This window comes from Entelurus aequoreus, linkage group LG04, assembly GCF_033978785.1.
Source record: "Entelurus aequoreus isolate RoL-2023_Sb linkage group LG04, RoL_Eaeq_v1.1, whole genome shotgun sequence".
In the NCBI taxonomy this organism is placed as follows: domain Eukaryota; kingdom Metazoa; phylum Chordata; class Actinopteri; order Syngnathiformes; family Syngnathidae; genus Entelurus; species Entelurus aequoreus.
The window spans coordinates 8,514,992-8,533,980 of record NC_084734.1 but is presented as its reverse complement, the minus strand read 5'-3'; the positions used below and the strand labels follow the sequence as shown (position 1 = coordinate 8,533,980).

Here is an 18,989-nt window from a genome sequence, read left to right as displayed (position 1 = left end):
TTTACAGTGAAAGCTAAAGTTAGGCCGCAGCTTGTCGTTGTATTGAATGAGATGGTGTCCCCAAACCTTGCACTCTCTTTCAGAATGCCAGACTCTGATTTTAGTGTGAGCGATGTCAAGGTGTTTGTTGGTAAGTTTTGCACCTTCCATTAAATATTTAGATAATCAAACATAGCTATGTTGTTGTTTGTTATGAAATATGTATGTTATGAATATATAAAAAAAATTGCCTAGTCTTCTGAGTTGAACAACACATGTAACTGTGTGAATAGGGGGCAGATATTATAAGTTTTACTTATTTCTGCTCCTTTTCACTCATGATGTATTTATTTAGTTATGTGTTTTTTTTTTCAAAACTCACCAAACTTTTCACACACATCAGGACTGGTGGAAATTGCGATCTAATAAAAAAAAAACGAACCCCAAAACTCAAAATCTAGCGCAATTTTTGAATAAAACAGAGACAAAACGGCTCCTCCGAGGAAAACACAGACAAAACTGCTTGTAACTTCCGGTAGGAACGTCTTACAGACATGAAACAAAAACCTCTATGTAGGTCTCACTTAGACCTACATTTCATAGATTGACACCCTTCAGCAAAAATCAACAGGAAGTTTGATATCCCCCCTCGAAAACACAATTTTTGTAAAAAGCGGTCACCAAACATCAAACATTATCTCCTCTGAGCGCGTTTGTCGTTTCGGCTTCAAACTACTACAGGAGAGAGATTGAACCCTTCTGATTAAAAGTTGACGAAAGCGTTTTGAAAAGTGCTACGGTTTAGATTTTACGAGCCTTCAAAGACCCGCTGCGCTGATGCTGCTCCGCTGCCGCAGCACCTAGGAAAAAGACACAGACAATACTTCCTCTAACTCCCAGTACGAATATCGTAGAGACATGAAACAAAAACTTCTATGTAGGTCTGACTTACAGCTACATTTCATACACTGACATCTTTCAGCAAAAATCAACAGGAAGTTGGCAATCACCCCTTCAAAACACAAGTTTCATAAAAACACTCATTTTTGCCTCTCTGAGCTGTAATTTGACCCCCTTAAAATACTTCAAAACTCACCAAACTTTTTACACACATCAGGACTGGCGGAAATTGCGATCTATTAAAAAAACCGAACCCCAAAACTCAAAATTGCGCTCTAACGCCCCCTAGGAATAAAACACAGACACAACTGCTCCTCGGAGGAAAACACAGACAAAACTGCTTGTAACTTCCGGTAGGAACGTCTTAGAGACATGAAACAAAAACCTCTATGTAGGTCTCACTTAGACCTACATTTCATAGATTGACATCCTTCAGCAAGTAGCACCTGCCAAATATGCGGACCCGACCAACGCTGCTTGTTTTTGTTTGAACTTGAATGAATGAATGAAAAAAATCACAAAACAAACATGCAGGACACTTACTAATCAGAATTTCAGTCAATCAAAATGTAGTTATATAGCCCTTAATGACAAGTGCCTCAAAGGGCTGCACAAACCACGACGACATCTTTGGATCTGAACCCACATCTGGGCAAGAAAAAACTCAACCCGATGGAAACAATGAGAAACCTTGGGAGGGTGACCTTGGGTGACCGGTGCAATGGATGCAGAGTGGGTACGGTTCATAATGTGAGAGTCCAGTCCATAGGATGGCCAGTAGGGGAGGTCCTCTTGCATGTCCATAGGGTGGCCAGTAGGGGGGGTCCTCTTGCATGTAGACAAGTTGGCAGCGAAGAGACGTCACCAACTGATCCACCCTGAGTCCTGACTTTGAAACAGCTAGCGCCGCCTCTGTGGAAACTGATGCGTGGCCACTTGATAACCTCTCCGTGCAAGAGAGGGGGTCAGAGCCGAAAAAGAGAAGCGGCAGGTCAACTACCGGTAGTCTAAAAAGGGGTCTATTCAAAGGCTAGGGTGTATAAATGAGTTGAGAAACCTAAATCCTTTTACTGATTTACCGTCTCAGTTGTTCTCCGCACTAATTGAGCTCCCGTTGATTTCATCGCAGGGAGTCGACGCATCGTTGACGTGATGGACGTCAACACCCAGAAGGGAATCGAGATGTCGATGGCTCAATGGGGGCGCTACTACGAGACTCCGCCGTCGGAGCGAGAGAAGCTTTACAACGTCATCAGCTTGGAGTTCAGCCACACCAGACTGGAGAATTTGGTGCAGCGTCCGGCATCCGTAAGAACGCACACGCTACACTTCCACCACGTGGTTTAAGTGAAGGTTTAAGACACGCATCGCTTAACTCAGGTGGACCTGATTGACTGGGTAGACAACATGTGGCCTCGCCATCTGAAGGAGAGACAGAGGGACTCTACCAATGCAATCATCGACATGCATTATCCCAAAGTACAGAAGTAGGTTCACCCAGCACATCACACATGTACCACAGTCGCTTAAATGCAATGAAGACTTTAGAACTGATTTTTTTTTTATCCCATTGTCCATGGCTTGTCGCAGGTACTGTCTAATGAGTGTGCAGGGCTGCTTCACAGATTTCCATATTGACTTTGGAGGCACTTCAGTCTGGTACCACATACTCAGAGGAGGAAAGGTTTGTGCCTTTTTGTTTTTACGCCAGGCCAGCGTCTAATGTCAGACTACTCAAATCTAGACTCCAAACATCCCAGAACAAGCTAGTCAGGTTACTTCTAGACCTCCACCCCAGATCACACCTCACTCCTACCCACTTCTCCAAAGTAGGCTGGCTCAGGGTGGAGGACAGAGTACAACAACTTGCACTGAGCCTAGTCTATAAAATCCGCTACACCTCCCTGATACCGAAGTACATGTCAAACTACTTCCAAAACGTAAATGACCGCCATAACCACAACACCAGGGGGAACTCCACAAACCACGTTAAACCCAGATTTTGATCTAACAAAGGTCTTAACTCATTCTCCTTCTATGCCACATCAATATGGAATGCACTTCCAACAGGTGTAAAAGAAAGTGCATCTCTATCCTCTTTCAAAACCTCACTAAAACAACACCTCCAGGCAGCTACAACCCTAGCTTAACACCCTCCCCCCACCACATCCCACCTCCCCGGATTGTAAATAATCAAATGTATATACTTATGCTTTCTGAACTCACTATGATCACTGCTCGCTGTACATATCCTACCAAGTGAGACCTACACTGTTGCAATGTCCATTTCTCAGATGATATAATTGTTGATGACTGAAGTATGCTGATAGCAACCCAACCTAACCTACCCCCCGTCCCAACTCCCTCCACATCCCACCCCCCGGATTGTAAATAATGTAAATAATTCAATGTATGTACTCTGATGATTAACTTGTGTGATGACTGTATTATGCTGATAGTATATGTTTGTACCATGAATTGATTAACGTGGACCCCGACTTAAACAAGTTGAAAAATGTATTCAGGTGTTACCATTTAGTGGTCAATTGTACGGAATATGTACTGTACTGCAATCTACTAATAAAAGTTTCAATCAATCAACCTTTTTTTAACCTGTGACTTCCACAGGTGTTCTGGCTGATTCCACCCAGCCCCCAGAACCTGGAGATGTATGAGAACTGGGTTTTATCAGGAAAACAAGGAGATATCTTCTTGGGTGACAAATGTCATGACTGCCAGAGGATAGAGCTCAAGCAAGGCAACACCTTCATGATTCCCTCAGGTCCGCCACAGATAGAATCACAAAAAATAAGAGTCTAAAAATGTGCGTCAACATGCTGTCACCTTGTTCGTGGCAGGGTGGATCCATGCTGTGTACACGCCCGAGGACACCCTGGTGTTTGGGGGGAATTTCCTCCACAGCTTTAATATTCCCATGCAGCTCAACATCTACAGTATTGAGGATCGCACTCGGGTGAGCAAAGCTTTTACCGTGAATTAAAAAAAAAACCTGAGTGTACTTTTTCTCTGATTTATTTTGGTCCTCTTCCTTCAGGTCCCAGCAAAGTTTCGTTACCCCTTCTACTATGAGATGTGCTGGTACGCCCTGGAGAGATACCTCTACTGCCTGACAAATGTCTCCCACCTCACTCCTGAGTTCCAAAAATACTCCCTCGGCTTAGGTCAGGGCTCTCAACGCGAGTCTCGTCGGTGCTACACTCGCTTCTCTACTTTGTACTAAGTCCATCTTTATTTCTTTTTGTTTAGGTCTGACACGAGCGGACCTCGATATCGATGACCACGCCAGCAACGGTACCTCCAATGGCGTTGATTGTGAGGTTGAAAGGAAGTTGAAGGAATCTGGTAGTGACGATGATAAGAATGCTGATGAAATCGAAAAAGACAAAACAGATCCAGTTGTCAGACCGCAGTATGCATTGACACCCTTTGAGCTGGAGGGGCTATGTAACCTGTTAGGGAAGCTGGAGGAATTGCCCCCTAACAAGAAGTGCGTCCCCACAGGGATTGAGAATGCCGAAGCTTTACTGGAAGACATGCGGGTGGGTATCATCTCCCTAATCTCTGTACCAGATCGGATTTGTTTTTCTAATTTTGTGTGTACGTGTAGGCTGTTCTGAAGGAGCATGCCACCGACAACCCCAAGATGTCCTACACTGGAGAACCCATTGTCAGGTGGCCCAAAAGAGTAAGTAGAAAGTGGTCCACACTTAGAATCCTTTCATTTTCTCAAAAATCGACAGTGCGCCTTATAACCCGGTGCGCCTAATGTACGGAATAATTCTGGTTGTGCTTACCGACCTCTAAGCTATTTTATTAGGTGCATGGTGTAATGATAAGTAGAGATGTCCGATAATATCGGACTGCCGATATAATCGGCCGATAAATGCTTTAAAATGTAATATCGGAAATTATCGGTATCGGTTTCAAAATTATCGGTATCGGTTTCAAAAAGTAACATTTATGACACTCTAAAATGCCGCTGTGTACACGGACGTAGGGAGAAGTACAGAGCGCCAATAAACCTTAAAGGCACTGCCTTTGCGTGCCGGCCCAGTCACATAATATCTAGGGCTTTTCACACACACAAGTGAATGCAAGGCATACTTGGTCAACAGCCATACAGGTCACACTGAGGGTGGCCGTATAAACAACTTTAACACTGTTACAAATATGCGCCACACTGTGAACCCACACCAAACAAGAATGACAAACACATTTCGGGAGAACATCCGCACCATAACACAACATAAACACAACAGAACAAATACCCAGAACCCCTTGCAGCACTAACTCTTCCGGGAAGCTACAATATACACCCCCCCCCCCCCCCCAACCTCGCCCACCTCAACCTCCTCATGCTCTCTCAGGGAGAGCATGTCACAAATTCCAAGCTGCTGTTTTGAGGCATGTTAAAAAAAAATTTGGCATTTTTTTCCATAACTTGAGTTGATTTATTTTGGAAAACCTTGTTACATTGTTTAATGCATCCAGCGGGGCATCACAACAAAATTAGGCATAATAATGTGTTAATTCCACGACTGTATATATCTGTATCGGTTGATATCGGAATCGGTTATTAAGAGTTGGACAATATCGGAATATCGGATATCGGCAAAAAAGCCATTATCGGACATTTCTAATGATAAGTGTGATCTGTAGATGGCAGTCACACATAAGAGATACGTGTAGACTGCATTATGACGCCATTAAACAACACCGAAACGTTAAATGTTCCATTGAAAATAAAGAACATTACACATTTTAAAGATATTTTAGTATGACTTTGAAGCTGCACCACTTTGTGGATTGTCGGCCCATCGCAGCTACCGTAGTCAGAGATACAAGTCTTACTATGGTGTGTGTATAAAGACCGCAAAATGGCAGACATATTATCTGGCATTTTGTTTCACAATATTATGCAAAACCAACTTTTCTTACCTTCTGGTACCTGCTGATGTGTATTTGAGATCTGCATAAGTCCTGAAAATTTGCACACGTCCGCCACTGTAGTCCGTGCTCATCACATAGTTGATAAGCTTCTTCTTTTTCCACTATCTTCTTATTATGGGACATTCATCCTCTGCTGTTGCCATTTCTAATATAAAGTAGTGTAAAGTTCTTACTTATACCTCTCTATAGAAGCGCTAAAACATACCGGTGTAGTGAGTTTACATTATTCACCCAAGGAACTTTAGTTATTAGAGAGTTCCGGTCGGACGGTTTTTCACGGGACACATTTGGGGTGTTGTTGTTGTTGCACTAGTGAGCCACGGATGAGGAGATGCTGCTCCGTTATTGATTGAAGTAAAGTCTGAATGTCATTAAAACAGTTAGCGCCATCTTTTGACACTTCTTCCGCTACCGTCCTTGCACGCTACACCGCTACAACAAAGATGACGGGGAGAAGACGCTGTCCAAGGTGAGCCACGTAAATAAGTCCGCCCACAAAACGCCGAATCCTGAAGCGAGTGTCAGAAAGCGGCTTGAAGATGATGTGTAAAACATCATCTATGCAACATTTTGAGCAAAGAACCACCATTACATGTTATGTAGACCACAAGGAAGTCTTTTACATTTAGAGAAAAAAAAGACTCCTTTATTGCGCCTTTTGTATGAAAATAGACCTGACTAGACCCGCTCATCGGCAGTGCGCCTTATAATCCGGTGCGCCCCATGGTCCGGAAAATACGGTAGTTTGAAATGTCATGACTTCACTGCAAAGTGTTCCAGTGTCAAATGTAAACACAACTTGATGTGCCATTCTTTTTTTTTTGCAGCCATCATGGTACCAACCACCCTCAAACCCACCACCACCACCACCACCGCCACCAGCGCCGCCTTGCCGGCCCCGCCTGGGACCTCCCCTCTACAAGCCTTTGGGTCAGAGATCCAACAAAAGCTCGTCCATCTCGGCTTTGAGGCGCCGTCGGGTGCGGTGCAAATACTGCTCGGGCTGCTGCAGGAAGGAGTGCGGCGATTGCAATTTCTGTCTGGACATGAGGAAGTTTGGAGGGCCCGGAAGGATGAAGAAGACCTGCATCATGAGGCAGTGTCTCATGGTATGTCACTTTTAGAGGCGGATGCTTTCCTCCATTGTCACGTGTGCCATATTGTTTATCTGAGCATCATTTTGTTTACATAGCCTGCTTTGCCAAATACTGCCCGATGTGCGGTCTGTAAAAAAGGGGAGGTAGAAGAATCCCACCCAAGTACTCACACGCTCATGGAGTGTTCTGTTTGCTTGCGCATTACTCATCGTCAATGCACAAAGGTAAGTGTGCTTCAAACAAACTCAGTCATGTACAAGTGGGTGATTTGTTTTCTGACTGCATTTGCAACATTCAATGACTCTTTCAGGAGTCCGGTGATGGGAAGATTAATGACGATTTGCCGAGCTGCTGGGAATGTCCTAGATGTAACCAAGGCAAAGATTCCGCATCAGAGGTATGTCCGATATTGACTTCATTGATATTGAGATGTATGCAGCGGTTCTTCCCTCAAACTAACGTCAGGTAACACGTGGTGTAAAATAGACATATTATTCCAACAAATTTTACCCAGATGACACTGGTCGCATTTCACAAACAAACACTATCCATCCATTTTCTACACCGCTTATCCTCATTAGAGTCTTGGGTAAGCTGGAGTCTATCACAGCTGGTTTCAGGCGAGTGGTCACCAGCCAATTACAGGGCATGTATAGACAAACAACCATTCACACCTTTTAGACAGTTTAGAGCAGGGGTGTCAAACTCGTTTTCATTGGGGGTCGAACTCGTTTTCATTGGGGGCCACATCACAGTTATGGCTGCCCTCAGAGGGTCACTTGTCCATCAATCCATCCATTTTCTACCGCTAGTCCCTTTCGGGGTCGCGGGGGGTGCTGGAGCCTATCTCAGCTGCATTCGGGCGGAAGGTGGCGTACACCCTGGACAAGTCGCCATCTCACCACAGGGCCAACACTGTTAGACAAACAACATTCACACTCACATTTAGGGATGATACTCGAAACCGGTTTTCCCGGTTGTTCGATAAGAAAAGAACCGAGTCCTCGGACTCGAATCCCTTTTTGAGAACCGGTACCCGTTATCGAGACCACTATAGTAAAGAAAAAGAGTTGGTTCTTTATTCGAATCACTTGGAACGAATCCCTTCCCGACAAGAAATGCCCCATGTGACATCACAAGAAATGACGTCACGTAGCTCAGTCATTTGTCAGGGTGGGGTGCAGCGTGCTGCGGTACGTTCCCGGGACGCAAAACTGACGGCTCCGGACGAAAGCGTGCAGGTAGGAGATGATTTATTTCTCATAAATCATACACATTACAACAGACAGGAACGAAACAAAAGGAAAGCGTGCCGTTCGCACGAGAAGCTAAAGCAAAAACTTACTTAGCGTAACTGTTGAAAATGCAAACAATGAAGCCACGACGAGTGACCGGAAAAGGCAGGCTTAAATAGAGTCTCTGATGAGCAACAGGTGCGCGTACAAGGCAGGTGAAAATCATAAATAACCATGGTGACTAAAACAAACCCCCGAAGTGCACAAAACAACTAAGAAAGTCCAAAACTAACAGAACATAACTAAACAAAATATGATCCGACCACATCATAATACATCACAGTTTCATATCATTTCACTTTACAGGAGTAAGAAGAAGTAAAGCTTATTTAATTCTACCCCTTTCCCACTTCACACAAATATATACATCATTTACTGACTTTTTTATAATAAAATATCTGTGAATTAGTATATACAACAGTTTTGTAATATGTAATTAATTAATTCAGTCATTATTAATATACTGAGATTAATAATATCTTATTTTCAATAAGGTTGAAAGTATTTCTCATAATTCTTCTTCTTTGTACTTTGTAAGCACTATTCATTTGAACAACCTCTTAAACTGGATCATATCAGTACAATGTTTAACTTCTTTACTTCATCCATTCCATCATTTAATTCCACATCATTTTAGCTGTTTGCAATTTTACCAAATCATCGAATTTTAATATTTTTGACTCAATAAATAAAGTGTTTGTATGTTCTCTATATCCAACATTATGTATCAGTCTAATTAATTTTTTTTGTAACACGGTAACGAATGTAGCGCACATTTGTAGTTATTTCCCCAAATTTCTGCACAATAACTCCGATATGGTAATACTATAGTAGCGAGCAGTAGAGAATGTGAAGTGATTTGTTAAACCAAATATTGTGTTTTTATCCATATACAACAACCTATCTGGACTCGATAAGAGAATCGATAAGGAATCGGTTCGATAAGAGGATTCGATAATAGGCTCGAACTCGATAATTTCTTATCAAACATCATCCCTACTCACATTCACACACTAGGGACCATTTAGTGTAACAGTGAATAATATATACATTTTAAATTGCTTCATTACCCAATTATTTATTGTTATATATTTTTACGTACACTGTAAGAAAAACATGTCGATTTTAGAGTAAAGTTTAGCTGCGGAAATTTTACCATAAAATGTACCATGTTTTTTTTACAATGAATACTGTAAATGTAAATGGGAAAACAGTACCACTGTTTTACTGTAAAATCTACGGTTTTTTTTGCAGTGTTTTACAGTGTATTACTGTAAATGGAAAAACAATATTACACATGTTTTTTGTCTTGTGTTTTTACAGTAGAATTCTGGCAACTGAGCTACTAGTTTTTTACCGAAAAATCAATCAATCAATCATCAATCAATGTTTACTTATACAGCCCTAAATCACGAGTGTCTCAAAGGGCTGCACAAGCCACAACAACATCCTCGGCTCAGATCCCACATCAGGGCAAGGGAAAAACTCAACCCAATGGGACAATGAGTAACCTTGGAGGGGACCGCAGATGTGGGGACCCCCCCCCCCCAAACCCCCCCCCCCCCCCCCCCCCCTACCGCCTGGGCAACCGGTGCAATGGACGTCGAGTGGATCTTGCATAATATTCTGAGAGTCCAGTCCATAGTGGATCCAACATAATAGTGAGAGTCCAGTCCATAGTGGGGCCAGCAGGAGACCATCCCGAGTGGAGACATGTCAGCAGCGCAGAGACGTCCCCAACCGATGCACAGACGAGCGGTCCACCCCGGGTCCCGACTTTGGACAGCCAGCGCTTCATCCATGGCCACCGGACCTGTGCCCTCCCTCCACAAAGGAGAGGGGGGCAGAGCAGAAAAGAAACAGCAGATCAACTGGTCTAAAAGGGGGGTCTATTTAAAGACTAGAGTATACAAATTAGTTTTAAGATGGGACTTAAATGCTTCTACTGAGTACTGGAGCCCCAATAGAAAACGCTCTAGAGCCCGCAGACTTTTTTTTGGGCTCTGGGAATCACTAATAAGCCGGAGTTCTTTGAACGCAGATTTCTTGCCGGGACATATGGTACAATACAATCGGCAAGATAGGCTGGAGCTAGACCGTGTAGTATTTTATACCTAAGTAAAGTCACATCTTAAGTGCACAGGAAGCCAGTGCAGGTGAGCCAGAATAGGCGTAATATGATCAAACTTTCTTATTCTTGTCAAACGTCTAGCAGCCGCATTTTGTACCAACTGTAATCTTTTAATGCTAGACATAGGGAGACCCCAAAATAATACGTCACAGTAATCGAGACGAGACGTAACGAACGCATGAATAATGATCTCAGCGTCGCTAGTGGACAAAATGGAACGAATTTTAGCGATATTACGGAGATGAAAGAAGGCCGTTTTAGTAACACTCTTAATGTGTGACTCAAACGAGAGAGTTTGTTCGAAGATAAAATAAATTATATAAAAATTGTACAACGTAAAAATAGTTTTTACATTGTACAATTTGATGGATAAGTTGCTTCAAAATCACGAGTAAAGCAGATATTTAAGTACTTATTTTGATGTCTGGAATATGTGATAATATAATATTAGATTAAGTTCAAAATATACGAAATTGCATACAGTACATGTATATTTTAAGATATGTCCAAACTTTTGGCGTGTACTGCATCTCTCTCTTAAGACGACCATTGCAGTGACACCGTCCACTTCCTCCTGTCCCCAGTCTTTTAGTGATGGGGAGAGTGACTCGTCAGAAGAATCCACGTCGCCGCCACCAGCCAAACGTTCTTACAGGGAAGGCATCGGCGTGGGCGAAAGGATGGCACGGGGGAGACGCGGCAGACCCCCGTCACGAACCACAGCCCCACCGCCCTCTCAGAAACTGCTGCTGCAGCATCAACAAAATCGCAGGAGAGCAAGTCTATTGGAGCTTAGGCTCAGGAAGAGAGTAAGGGATTACAACAATGTTTTTGTGTCAGATGGGGAAAAAAAATTTCTATTTGTTGTGCCTTTTTATTACAGCTAAAACTGGAGCGCAGCAAAATTCTTGCAGTAAGTCTGCAGATAATTCTGCAAGGAATTTGTATTTAAAGAATGCTATGTACGCTATTGTAAATAATGTTGCTTTGACTTGTAGCAGAAACAGTCAATGGAGCGCGCCAAGTTACTATCCCGCATGCGCTCTCCAGTGAGCAGACTCTCTCAGGGAAGAGGTCGGGGCACCTCCTGGCTGGGTGGCTCCTCCAGAGCGACCGGCTCCCTCCGGCTACACTCGTCTCCTGCCCCCACGTTTGAAGACAGGGGAGAGCTCCGCCGAGGGCGAGGGAGGGGTGTGAGGCTGCGCGGCGGAGGAGCGGGAAGAGGCGTCACCGGCGGTCGACCCAATCCGAGGTTGGAGGACAGCGAGGACAGCAGCAGCAGCACGGACAGCAGCAGCTCTGACGAGGAGGAGGAGGAGGCGGTGCCAAACGGGAAAGAGAACCAGCCACAGTCGAGACGAGAAGGTGTACCAGCCAAAGACACGGAAGAGGAGGAGCTGCGAGAGGAAAAGGGCACGGGAGGTGATGGTGAGCAGGTCACCGATAGCTCGTTCGCCAAAGTAACGCTACAAAGGCCATCCAAGGACAAGCAGCACCTTTCCGCCATTGTTCCCCAACTGGAGGCAATCACCCCGCAGACTGCAGCACACACCCCCAACAGGCCTCTAGTGAGACCGCCCATCAGAAACCCAAACACAAATGGTAAACATTCCAGCATGCAGCAGCCGCCAATCACACACACTTCTCACCACGCGGAGAGCAACACGGCCGCTCAAAGGAAAATGCCCAGCAGCACGGCGAAGCTGAGCAACGGCGCCTCCTCGTCTACATCCTCCGAGCTCTCACACCTCCGCACCCCTCTGTCCGCCCTACAGGGCGCAGGGAGTGAAGCAGGCAGGGAGGGCAGTGGGAGTGGGCCGGACTGCGAGAGGGAAGTGTGGGTGTCTGTCTTCCGGTACCTAAGTCGAGCAGAACTTTGTGTGTGCATGGCGGTCTGCAAGAACTGGTACAAATGGTAAGAGCTTGACATGACTTCTATTGCATTCCACCTCGGTGTGTTTAGTCATGCATCTCTTACCCATCTGTAGGTGCCTGGACAAGCGACTTTGGACGCAGATTGACCTGAGCATTAAACGCACCATCACCCCTCAGGCGCTAACAGGCATCATCAAGAGGCAACCTGCTTCGCTCGATCTCTCTTGGACCAACATCTCCAAAAAACAGCTCAGCTGGCTTGTTAGCCGCCTACCAGGCAAATATAAACACTAACTTTTGTCTTTCATGACCGTCAAAATGACTTAACACACAAGACCTAATGCTGTATTACTTTGGTTGGTTTTATAGGGCTGAAGGATCTGATGCTGGCAGGTTGTACGTGGACGTCGATTTCGGCTCTGTGTTCCTCCGGTTGTCCTCTCCTTCGCTCTCTCGACTTGCGATACGCAGACGGCGTCAAAGATGCTCAGATCAGGGACTTGGTCACTCCTCCAGGTGAGCAAACACATTGTTATATTATTACCCTTGACAGGAGGTTATGTGATTGTTTGTCTGTCTGTTAGTTAGCAATAGATTGGTTACGATGTACTTATTCGATACACAATAAAAATAAACCCATGTACTCACTGGAAACTGTTCAAACTGTCAAGTATTTAAATTAGCAATAGAGTGGTAGAAAATGGATGGATGGATGGATGGTTACGATGTACTTATTCAATACGGGATAAAAATAAATAAAAATAAACCCATGTACTCACTACTTAATTGAAAACTGTTCAAACTGTCAAGTATTTAAAATCTCTGTGCTTCAACATATTTTTTATACACGATATAAACTGCAGTACCATCTGCCAAAGGGTAAACTATACGTTCAAAAAAGAATAAAAGTGGCCTATAGCCTCCCAGTGCTGTTTATCTAAACAGTTAATACTGTGCTCATAAATAACAATAGTCAACTATTTTACATTATATCAATCAATCAATGTTTATTTATATAGCCCAAAATAGTGTGATAGTCCGATAGTCCAGTCCATAGTGGATCTAACATAATAGTGTGAGAGTCCAGTCCATAGTGGATCTAACATAATAGTGTGAGAGTCCAGTCCATAGTGGATCTAACATAATAGTGTGAGAGTCCAGTCCATAGTGGATCTAACATAATAGTGAGAGTCCAGTCCATAGTGGATCTGACATAATAGTGATAGAGTCCAGTCCACAGTGGATCTAACATAATAGTGAAAGTCCAGTCCATAGTGGATCTAACATAATAGTGTGAGAGTCCAGTCCATAGTGGATCTAACATAATAGTAAGAGTCCAGTCCATAGTGGATCTAACATAATAGTAAGAGTCCAGTCCATAGTGGATCTAACATAATAGTGAGAGTCCAGTCCATAGTGGATCTGACATAATAGTGAGAGTCCAGTCCATAGTGGATCTAACATAATAGTGTGAGAGTCCAGTCCATAGTGGATCTAACATAATAGTGAGAGAGTCCAGTCCATAGTGGATCTAACATAATAGTGAGAGTCCAGTCCATAGTGGATCTAACATAATAGTGAGAGAGTCCAGTCCATAGTGGATCTAACATAATAGTGAAAGTCCAGTCCATAGTGGATCTAACATAATAGTGTGAGAGTCCAGTCCATAGTGGATCTAACATAATAGTAAGAGTCCAGTCCATAGTGGATCTAACATAATAGTAAGAGTCCAGTCCATAGTGGATCTAACATTATAGTCACTACTACTAAAAAGACTAAATGGCATTAAAAAATCTAATACAATTGTAGGTGAGGGCCGATAGTCAATATATCGATCAAATGATAAATGGAAATTAACTTAATGATGTTGCGGCAATTGATAAATTGTGTTTCTTTTCCTCCTCTCTGTCTTTCAAACTGCATACAAGAGGTCTTGTAAGGTCCCAAAAAGCCTTGCCTCCATAGCGGCCAATCAAACGTCTACGGGGGCCCAAACTTTGCCATTCTTGGGCCTCTGTGGGCGTGTCGTCCTTAACTCTGACACCATGTCATGTTCATTTTAGGCGTCTCCAGTTCAACACACATGAGCTAACATTAGCAACTCTCGTGACGCACGTCACGTGACCTACGGTGGCCTAAGATGGACAACCAAGGCAATTCTCACAACAGACCACAACTCTTGTTTTCTGACATTCCCACAGTACATGAATAAGAGTTCCTTCAGATGCCTGACACTTTATACACAACTTGCCAACTAATGCCGAACATGCTCCTCTGCTCGTAAAACAAGCAGTGTCACGACGTGATTCGTTAGTACCGCGGTACTATACTAGTACCGATATACCGTACAACCTTAGTACCGCGTTATTTTATTAGTACCAGTACACCGCACAACCCTACCACGCAAACAGCAACTAATTTAAGATTGAAGGTGTACATACCTTTTTTGTTCAGTGCCTTAAAGATGTGATTGACTTGTTTCTTTTGTAACCATTCCAACCTGCACTGTGTGTTGTCAAGGTTGTGACAACCGCAGTCAGTTCCGCACCATGCAGTGTCTTCGACTGGCGGGCTTGGACATCAGCGACTCCACGCTGCGCCTGGTGATCCGCCACATGCCCCACTTGACCAGGCTGGACATATCCCACTGCAACAGCCTCACAGACCACTCCATCAACCTGCTGACGGCGGTGGGCTCCTCCACGCGGAATACATTAACCGAACTCCACTTGGGAGGTGAGACATGATGTTTCCTTTTGCAGATTGTAGGGGTGTAACGGTACACAAACATTTCGGTTCGGTACGTACCTCGGTTTAGAGGTTCAGGTAATTTTCGGTACAGTAAGAAAACAACAAAATATTAATTTTTTGGTTATTTATTTACCAAATTTGTAAACATTGGCTTTATCCTTTTAACATTGGGAACACTATAATAATTCTGCCCACGTTAATCAACATTAAACTGCCTCATGTTGTTGCTCAAAACTTTTCTTCTACATATAAAAAGTGCAACATTAAACAGTTTCAAGTCAACTCATCATGCTTAATTTATTACAGCATTTGGGAAGCCTGTAGTTGATTTTTATTATGTAAATGTTATATTTTTATCAACATGTGAAAGCAGGGACCCTGCCATTCAAAACTAGGCTGCTCCATTACTAATGATTAATGTAACTACAGCTGAAAAATTAGTACAATAGCAATAGGAGAGACTATTCATCCCTGAACACAATGGAGTTCATGTAGGCTTAATGATGCACTTACATTATTATATCAACTATCAGAGACAGAAACTCTTCATTTAACATAATGTCCTTTTTTGCTGCTTCAACACAGCTCAATCAACACAGAAAAAGGTAAAGTGAAATAACAGACAGACAGGGCTTTGCTGTCCGTAACACACACACACACACACACACCGCAAAATGAGCTAACGTTACGCTAAAAGCTAATTAGCCTTCACCTCAAGCCAGGACTGCGAGTGAGCTGAGCTGCCGTTTACGTTTCTAGAAGGTCAACGGACTCATAGTGATGTTACTAGTAGTTGACTGGGAGGTGTTTATTATCATTTGGGGAGAGTACGCTGCCTTATGCTCACCTGCTAAACACCTACCTTCTCAACGCTGGAGCCAGGCCCGGCCCTAACCAATCTGGCGCCCTAGGCAAGATTTTAGGTGGCGCCCTCCCACATCGGCAGTGAAGTGTATATACCCACAAGAAACCGAATAGCTTTGTCTTTGACCTTTTTTTTTACTTAAAGAAAGCAAATTAACAATCAGAATTGTTAACAAGATAAAAAAAACTATTGATAAATAAATGAATACAAAAAATAAAAAATGAATATATGAAATACAATATTTTTTACATACATAAACACAAAATAAAACGTGTCAAGTTGCATAAAATAAATTAAAAATACAATATAAATAAGGCACTGCACAAAACAAGTTATCAAACCAGTATGACTTTAACAACTACCGGTATATTACAAAAAAAGGGGATCCTACAGAGTTCTCTATTTGTGCTTTTTAATATTGCATTAACTAGAATGACTTACAAATTACTGTACACCAGGGAGTACTGTAATTACCTAACGTTACATTATTATTTTCCATAACAATTTAGCCCCCTCCACAATATTAACCCGACGTTAAAACAGAACTAGCTATTTATTGATTAGGAATTGCCGAATCATGTAACATTAGCTTAATGCTAAAAAGCCAGGTTACTATCACATTCTGTAACAGACAAATAATTTCATGTAGGCTAACGTTACCTACCTGCTACCTCTGTCTTTTTCTCGTTTCTCCTCCTCTTCTTTTCTCTTTTTTTCTTCCCTGGGCACCTGACAGTTTTGGCCGTTTTGACATCTTGTGTTGATTTTTTTATGTGGTGACGTCCAAAAAGAGTCATGATACGGGAAGGGAGGGGGTGCACCGTGCGGGGGGAAAGGGGGGGCCTAATGTTGTAACAAATAATATTTCTATTAAATAGGCTTTACTTTGCATTTTAATTAACGTGGGATTATTTTATGTATTTAGAAATAATAGTACCAACTTTTTTTTTTTTTTCCTCCCAACATTTGTGGCACTGGCGTGGCGCCCCCTGATGGACGGCGCCCTTAGCATTTGCCTATACGGCCTATGCACCACAGAACCGAACCGAAACCCCCGTACCGAAACGGTTCAATACAAATACACGTACCGTTACACCCCTAGCAGATTGTGATGGTTTTGATGGTTTTAACTGTGTGTGTGTGTGTGTGTGTGTGTGTGTCAGCTTGCAGTAAACTATCAGACACCTGTCTCAAGTATCTCCGACGCCTGTCCTGCATATCGCTGTTGGATCTGCGAGGCTGTAAAGGTGTCTCCCGCAAAGCATGCGAGTCCTTTATCTCCGAGCTGTCCGTCAACACACTCTACTGCCTGTCGGAGGAGAAACTCATTCAGAGGATATCCTAGAGTTGGATTCTAACGTGAGGTATGGACGCTCGTGTGCACCTGCAGAACTAAACTAAACTAGTGTTGATGGAAGGGAGCTGTTACCGCGGCAACAGTGCACCTAAAAAGAGACTCAGGACTCCTTTTGGTTTTTGTCTTACTTTTTTGGGGAGGTGGGAGTTTTTTTTTCACATGTCCGGAGTGGGAGAACATAGTTTATTCATTAAATGATCTGTTCTGGACTAAACATCCACATTTAATTTTGTTAAATCACTTTTTGCTTCCATTTTTGCTTCATGCACAACGGCTATGGGTCAATTTCCTATTTTCTTAATCAAAAACCTGAAATGGATTGCATTTAGGAGCTATACAAGTGTTTAAATATGCATGAACCTGGCTCTTGGGGAGCAGCGTGTTGATGAAGTGCTGGGCCAAGGAGCAGTAGGCATGGAGGTGCTACTCTTTCTACACAGACTTCCTTTACATTTAAAGTCTCAACACACCATTTTTGATACATGTTTTTTTGGGGGTGGGCGGGTGATCTCATGACCATAACACTTCAATATAGAGATGTATAATTTGTTTTTTTGAGGAGCAGAGATGTTTGTCTGGAGTCTTTGTCCCCAACATGGTTCCTGCTATGAACTCTTGACTAGAGACTACTGTTGTGGCCGCCTGACTACAAATACAGTAAATCTTTCCCCTCTTTTAGGTGTTGGAAAAAACGGGACTCCTGTAGCGTTGTAATTATTTTCAGAAACGTTCTGCTTTTTTACTTTATGTTACATGTGTTATTTTTCAAGAAAAAATAAAACCAAAAATCACAATCTGTTCTTGTTTATATCGCTATAGTGGTTTGGATGTTGGTTCACCAGAGACATTTAATTCTACCACTCCAGGCCTGGGCAATTATTTTGACTCGGTCTCGGGGCCGGCATATCTATTCTAATTCTAATTCTAATTCTATTCTAATACAAAACCTCACAATAATGTCTGATTGAATGCTAAAAACGTTATGACAGACTAGAGCCGGGCGATATGGCAATTTATTAATATCTGGATATTTTTAGGCCATGTCACGATACACCGTATATATGTGGATATTTTGCCTTAGCCTTGAATGAACACTTGATGCATATAATCACAGCAGTATGATGATTCTATGTGTCTACATTAAAACATTCTTCTTCATACTGCATTAATATATGCTACTTTTAAACTTTCATGCAGAGAGGGAAATCACAACTAAGTCAATGTACTAAAAGTGTATTTATTAAACAGTTATTAAGCAGTGGCACAAACATTCATGTCATTTCAAAACAGAAAGTGCAAGATTGTCAGAGACATTTTAAAACAAGCTATTAGTGCACTTTTGTGCATGATGTCACTAAGATGACATATCAAAACAACACTAAATTAAAGTGCACTTTTTGTACAGAACGCCACTACAATAGTTTGAAACAAATAAAGTGCACTTTTGTGCATGATGTCACACAAGATATTTCAATAAGTGTCAAATAAAAATGAACTGCATAATAGGAAATCAAATAGTGTATGTCCTTCGCTATGTGGTAGGTTCCTGCGGACGTTATCTCCTGTTGTTGACTATTTGTTTCATACGGTGTTGATCTGGAAATGGTTGTTTGGGCATTTTGTGGGTGTGGCACCAGCCGAGATGTTGACATGCGGCGTTTCAAGTACTTTTCATTCTCTAGCGGGTGACTTTTCAAATGATGCTACAAATTAGCAGCAATGCTACTTTTTATAGCAACGCTTTTGCCGCATACTTGACATATTACGG

General features: G+C 42.7%; 1 protein-coding gene across 1 annotated transcript in view; it reads left to right on the top strand.

Annotated features, from left to right (window-relative positions):
* Positions 1–18,015, top strand: part of kdm2ab (lysine (K)-specific demethylase 2Ab) — a 29,229-nt gene extending 11,214 nt beyond the window's left edge. Inside the window, exons 5-23 of the mRNA XM_062044141.1 lie at positions 84–130; positions 2,009–2,187; positions 2,260–2,366; positions 2,470–2,563; positions 3,508–3,661; positions 3,738–3,853; positions 3,935–4,061; positions 4,147–4,439; positions 4,508–4,585; positions 6,678–6,959; positions 7,043–7,171; positions 7,258–7,344; positions 10,958–11,182; positions 11,257–11,286; positions 11,372–12,288; positions 12,362–12,525; positions 12,618–12,764; positions 14,769–14,984; positions 17,028–18,015. Coding sequence (XP_061900125.1) covers positions 84–130; positions 2,009–2,187; positions 2,260–2,366; positions 2,470–2,563; positions 3,508–3,661; positions 3,738–3,853; positions 3,935–4,061; positions 4,147–4,439; positions 4,508–4,585; positions 6,678–6,959; positions 7,043–7,171; positions 7,258–7,344; positions 10,958–11,182; positions 11,257–11,286; positions 11,372–12,288; positions 12,362–12,525; positions 12,618–12,764; positions 14,769–14,984; positions 17,028–17,209 — 3,574 coding nt within the window. The 3' untranslated portion in view covers positions 17,210–18,015. The remainder of the gene's footprint in view (positions 1–83; positions 131–2,008; positions 2,188–2,259; positions 2,367–2,469; positions 2,564–3,507; positions 3,662–3,737; positions 3,854–3,934; positions 4,062–4,146; positions 4,440–4,507; positions 4,586–6,677; positions 6,960–7,042; positions 7,172–7,257; positions 7,345–10,957; positions 11,183–11,256; positions 11,287–11,371; positions 12,289–12,361; positions 12,526–12,617; positions 12,765–14,768; positions 14,985–17,027) is intronic.
* Positions 18,016–18,989: the final 974 nt, after the last annotated feature.